General features: G+C 43.6%; 1 protein-coding gene across 1 annotated transcript in view; it reads right to left on the bottom strand.

The window, feature by feature from the left end:
- Window positions 1-3,916: 3,916 nt before the first annotated feature.
- Window positions 3,917-6,000, bottom strand: part of WDR25 (WD repeat domain 25) — a 115,945-nt gene continuing 113,861 nt past the window's right edge. Inside the window, exons 6-7 of the mRNA XM_066612246.1 lie at window positions 5,240-5,380; window positions 3,917-4,841 (exon numbers count right to left, since the gene is read on the bottom strand). Of these exons, the coding sequence (XP_066468343.1) occupies window positions 4,620-4,841; window positions 5,240-5,380 (363 nt within the window). The 3' untranslated portion in view covers window positions 3,917-4,619. The remainder of the gene's footprint in view (window positions 4,842-5,239; window positions 5,381-6,000) is intronic.

Here is a 6,000-nt window from a genome sequence, read left to right as displayed (position 1 = left end):
TAAAGCCTGTTTAAAGTACAGATTTGTAATATTTCTCCAAATGCAATCACATACCATGGTAGCATCAAGTTTAATGAATTAAAATGAAATGCACATTGAAATGAATGGGAACTCACCTGAAATTGGCTCATGACCTACCTAGTGGGTCCTGACCCACAGCTTGAGAAACGCTGCCTTATGGGGTTATTCCTACCAATAATAGCTCTGTCATTGGTGTAGTATTTTCCTAGTGTTGGGAGTGTATCTGTTGTCTGAAGGAGGGTTAGAATATAGTGTATTAACTCCTCCACATCCCTTCCACATTATGCTGGTGTATCTCCATGGGTCCCAAAGGATCTCCTCTATGGAGAACTCGTGCAAGGAAAGCGCCCTACAGGTAGACCACAGCTGCGATACAAGGACATCGGCAAGAGGGATCTGAAGGCCTTAGGAATGGACCTCAACAAGTGGGAAACCCTGGCCTCTGAGTGGCCTGCTTAGAGGCAGGCTGTGCAGCATGGCCTTTCCCAGTTTGAAGAGACACTTGGCCAACAGTCTGAGGCTAAGAGGCAAAGAAGGAAGGCCCATAGCCAGGGAGACAGACCAGGGACCGACTGTACTTGCTCCCGGTGTGGAAGGGATTGTCACTCCCGGATTGGCCTTTTCAGCCACACTAGACGCTGTTCCAGAACCACCTTTCAGAGCGCGATACCATAGTCTTTCGAGACTGAAGGTTACCAATACTATAACTCCATGGGTGCCGGTGCAACAACAGAGGATGATGTGCAATGGGTTGATAAATTGTAGACAAGTAAAATGCAGGTATGCTCTAAACATGCAAATGCATACAAGACACAATTCTCAATGGGTCCAGGACACAGGAAAGCTGCAATAATTACACGGAATGGCTGAGACAGCCACTGCCAACCAAGATACAGAGTTGCAGGTAGGATGCAGGGATTACACAGAGAGGTTGGAATCAATGCAAACAGTAGGTGAATTGGAAGGGTTACATGACTGCATTCAGTGGATAGAAAAGGTTGCACAAATGGGATTACCTTCTTTCTCCCAGGGCATGTATCTTGGTAGGAAAACAGCACTCAAAGGTATTCGAGGCATGACCTGAATTTTAAGGAAAGCGGTATCCACAGTTCACACTGTCCATTTTAGGTATACAAATTCATAATGAAATAGTCCATTACACAAAGCTGGCATCAGTTGGAACTGGCAGGCCTCAGATGTGTACATTGCCCATAATCAAATATGAGGGCAAAATGTAATAGAATAATGCAGGAAAAACAATGTAACACTTATCTGGTTGGTTGTTATGGGCAGCACAATGCTGGACCCAATAGACCTTTGGGCCTGATCTGGGAGGCTCTTTCTTTGGTTGCACACTCCCAATAGAACTGTCACATGCCTCCTAGGAGGCAAAAAGGAACAAGCAGGAGATGTAATGAGTGCACTTGGCTCAACACATTTAAAGGCAGAGGTTCTGAACTGCCCTCTGAACCCTAACTGAGAGTCAGTAGACTCACTGCTACATTCAGTGGGTAATGCGTTTTCATGGGGACACCTGTTCAAGGAGCTTAGAAACATGAAATGTCCCAGAAGTGTCTGGCCACTGTCAGTAGTGCTGACCACATTACCTCCTGAGGGCAATTTGTCAGGTTAACTCTGTGGCAGTCTTCAGGGGGGAAAAGACAACTATAATGATTTCAGTTTTATTCCAAAAAGTATTTGAAGAAATGGCAACCAATTCTTAATTGTTCACTTGGCTACTGCTCAAAGGTTGACTTTAGGATTTCATTTCAGTTGCTTGTTATGGGACTGGGAGTTTTGTTCTTTTGCGATGCGCTGTAAACTACTCCAAGTGCTCTTCTGAGGCATGGGACAAGACTGCAAAATAAAACTACAGTGTTTTGTTTTGTCACCATGTGTCCTCAGTGTAACATCTGCTCTGTACAGGTCTACATCCCTATGAAGTACATGTAAACTCACAAGAACTAAGATACTATTTGTGTCAGTACATGGATCCTAGCTACACACAAAAAAACTGGTCAATGAACAAATTCAATAAATCGAACTTATGCAAACAGGCTTGCCAACACATCCTTTATGAGCCAATTTACAGAAGCAGTGAACTGTGCAACAAAAAGTTCATTTTGCTTATTTAAGGGTTCTCTTTGAACACTTTATCGAAACTATTTTTATTAAGCCATTATATATTTACAGTGGATCTCTTTGTACATTTTTACATATGATTTTAGCCACATTTACTTCAGAATAGTATAAAACTATGCACTCCATCCATAAAGGATACATGGAAATCAACTCACAGGCAGTGGCGTAGCTGGAGGGGGGCAGAGCACTCAGGCTGGCAGTGAGGCGGGCAAGCGGCCCCTCCCTTCGGAGCCATTCCCGGCGGGGGGAGCAAAACGGAGCCAAATGGCTCCGTTTTGCTCCCCCAGCCGGGAATGGCTCCGAAGGGAGGGGCCGCTTGCCTGCTCCCTGCCAGACGGGCTGCTCCGCCCCCCTCCAGCTACGCCATCATTCACAGGCTCTAGCATTACAGAGTGATGGCATAAAAACAGTGCTGCTCTTGATTGCTATCTATGGCAATTCATCATTATGAGTTTTGTGTGCTGGAAGCATGTATGGAAGTGAACTGTTGACTCACAATTTTAACTGTATCCTCTGCATCTCTTACAACCTGATTTATCTCCAAATCTTTCACTTCCTACTACTCAGAAAGGTAATTTAAAAAAAAAAAAAGAGGCAAAAAGACCTATATTACATATACAAAATTATGTCCAAACTTTATCGTCTTAAAAGCTGGCTACAACATGATGTTTCAGATCCAAAAATACACAGCTGGATTGAAAGAGCTGTGAGTGGAAGGAAAATAGTCACTAGCACATATAAACCTGTCCAAAATCTGAGTTCTGCTTCAGTAGGTCCTGATGAGTGAGGTTAAATGGATGGCAGCCACTGACAAGGTTTCTTAAGGAGTGGCGTCCCACTTATGGAATGCCCTTCCACCAGCAGAGTATGGGAGGCACCAACTCTTTTATAATTCAGAAGATAAGTTAAGGTCATGCTTTTCTCCAAGGTTCTCAGGAGCGTTTAATAGGCTTTTTTGGTTTATTGATCTCAGCTGTTGCTATATAGATTTTATTTCAGTGTTATCTCACCTCAGTTTTTAGTTTAAAAGACTTTCACTTGTTTCTAGTTGCTGCTCTTTTATACCATGCAATTGTTCTCTTAAAACCTTAGTTTTTATGCTGCTTTGAGGATTGGATAGTAGGAATGTGGACCTAAAAGTATTTCAGATAAACAGCACTGTTCCAACACACTTAAGAGCTCAGCACAATGCTACAACAGGTTGGTTCTATACCAGTGTGGTCCAACATGTAGTCCAACAGTGTGGATCTATACCAGTGTGGTCCACAAGGCCTTTTGGCAATTCCTGAAAGCCCTGCTCTAGCCCCCTCCTCATCTCCCTCTTCAGCAGCTTCTTGGTCACACTGCCAGGGCAGGGAGATTGAAAAGCTCCACTACCCCAACACCATGTCTGCCTCCTACTAACAGAGCCCACTGAGAGAATTTGATGGCTCAGAATACAGAAGTAATTGGCTGCGATGTCATCGTCTCACCAACAATTACTTCTGGGTCTGCGCAGTCAGGGGGCCATGCCAGGGTCATGTTTCCCCTGGCTATCAGAAGTTGGACCACCCTGTTCTATACCACTAGTTCTCCTGCCTCTGTTGCGCAAGAAGTTGTATGATTGGATTAAGTTTGATTTTTACCCCTTAATGTTCTGGTGCAAGGTGGCAAACTGCACTTTTTTGAGTGGACGACACCTGTGGATCCAACCCATCATATTCCCATACAGTAGAAGTTGAATAACTCCATCACAGAAAGTCTCCCTAAGTTAACAAGGAAATCAAGATGGCTTGATGAGAGTGAGGTGTCACCAGTATGCAGATGACCATCAGCTCTATCTCTCTTACCATCTAATTCCAAGGAAGCTGCTGAAGTCTTGGAGCACTGTCTGGAAGCAGTTGGGCTTTGGATGAAGGCCAAGAAGCTGAATTTAAATCTGGACAAGACTGAGCTCCTCTTGGTCCATAAATCCACAATATGGGTACTGAATCACCTGCACATTCTGAATGGAGTTGTGATGCCCCTGCAACTCCCTGCAGCTCTTTGCCTAGCTTCGATAAACCACCCTGACTGTGGTGGTTCATGCCTTGGTGACATCGCAGTTGGATTACTGTAACGGTCACTGTGTGGGGCTGCCCTTCAAGATGGTCAGGAAGTTGCAATTAGTGCACCATGCAGCTGCTCCAGTGTGGTTACACAAAGAGCTGTGTCAGTCATTCTACTGTAACCCAGCCAGATACTCAAAACAGGTAGAAAATGTTGTGAGGCCAAGCTGCCCAGTGACACCACATCATCTCTCTGGAATAGCTTTGGAACTGCACTCTTTTTTTATGACGTTCGACCCTTCAACCTTAACTAGCTAACATCACCTAGCCTCAGAACTTTAAAGAAAAAGGTAAAGCACAGTTTACCAAGTTGGAAAGCTAGCAAACTGGTCAGACCCTACACAGAGTAAATGCTGCTGCTTTTAAAGATTACTGCCAAATCTTGATCTCGCCACTCCAGTCACATGTAGCAAGGAGTGAATGAAGAACTGGGTGAAAGGTTGCACTCATGCAAGCTTGGCGATGTGCAGACAATGTGCGAACAATCCGAGCTGTATGATAGTTATAGAAAAACAATTTGCCTTCTGAGCTTCCCGTCGCAAGAAGCATTCCGTCTGGAGAAAATTCACAGCCGACAGCAAATCCTTCAACCTGCAAGATTTAAGAATGAAGTGGGTTTGGATAAATCAGGATGTTAATTAATGAAATATGATATGATCTATAACCCCCTGAAATTTCCATCGTGTAATAAACATGTCAATTTGAACCATAATGCTCTAATTGTTTCCCCAGGTGTTTATCAAGAAAATCTCATTAAGGACTTTACATTGTTAGTGGCAGTCAGTGTATATATGACAAGGCTATTAGCAACTAATAACGCTTTCAGTTATTTTAGGCTCTACCCGCACTACAGTTTAATTCTAAATTAACTAAAATATAGAGAACAGTCGAAGTCTATTAATTTTTATCCCTGTTGTAAATCAACAACATAAGTAGGCATGTTAATGGGGCAGAATCCACTGAGAGTTTGCAGGGAGGAAGCAGATTACCTTGTGCCCTTCATATCTCTTCTTCTTATTGATCCTGTAGGGTCGCAGGCTAGAAAACAAGGCCATGTAGTTACCGTTTGTTTGAGCAACGAAGACGGATTCTTTAGGGTGAGCTGTTAAAGTGGGACAGGTGTAACGCTCCTGAAATGAGAATGGGGAAGAATGGCAGAAATATGCACATGTAGGCAGATATCTTAAAAATCACAGGAACGTATGAGGTTTCCCTCTCTTGATTCAGGCCATTGATCCATCTAGCTCAGTATGGTGTCTGCTGATGGGCAGTAGATCTCCGGCTGGGAAAGGCTCTCTCTGGAACCCCTTCCCAGCCCTCTCTGAAAGTGGGTTGCCATGCTAAAAGACTGGCAAGGACTGCGATAAAGCAATCCAATGAATGTCGTCTGAACAATTAAGAACATTTTAAGCAAAACTGTTTTTTTTTTAAAAAAAAAAGTCCAAATGAAATCTATCTACATGTACCCCCACATCACTGAATCAGAGCAATGTGCAGAACTGATGCTCAAGCTTCTATAGGAAATGTGCTGAAAACAGTACCTCCCCACCCCCACCAAGAGCACCACAAATTCTCATGAAGAAAATGAAAAGTGCCTCTAAAACACAAAGATGCTTTTGAGAAGATGGCACTAAAGCAACCTTTTCAGGACATGAAGTGGCAGACTCGTTTCCCTCTTCTAATGCTTGCCCAGGCCAGAAGAGGACATCAGCTGTTTTGAGATGCTTCCTAGTTTTTCACATGATGGGCA

The sequence above is a fragment of the Tiliqua scincoides genome, chromosome 1, assembly GCF_035046505.1.
Source record: "Tiliqua scincoides isolate rTilSci1 chromosome 1, rTilSci1.hap2, whole genome shotgun sequence".
NCBI lineage: Eukaryota > Metazoa > Chordata > Lepidosauria > Squamata > Scincidae > Tiliqua > Tiliqua scincoides.
The sequence above is the reverse complement of the archived record's forward strand: the minus strand, read 5'-3'. Positions and strand labels throughout refer to the sequence as shown.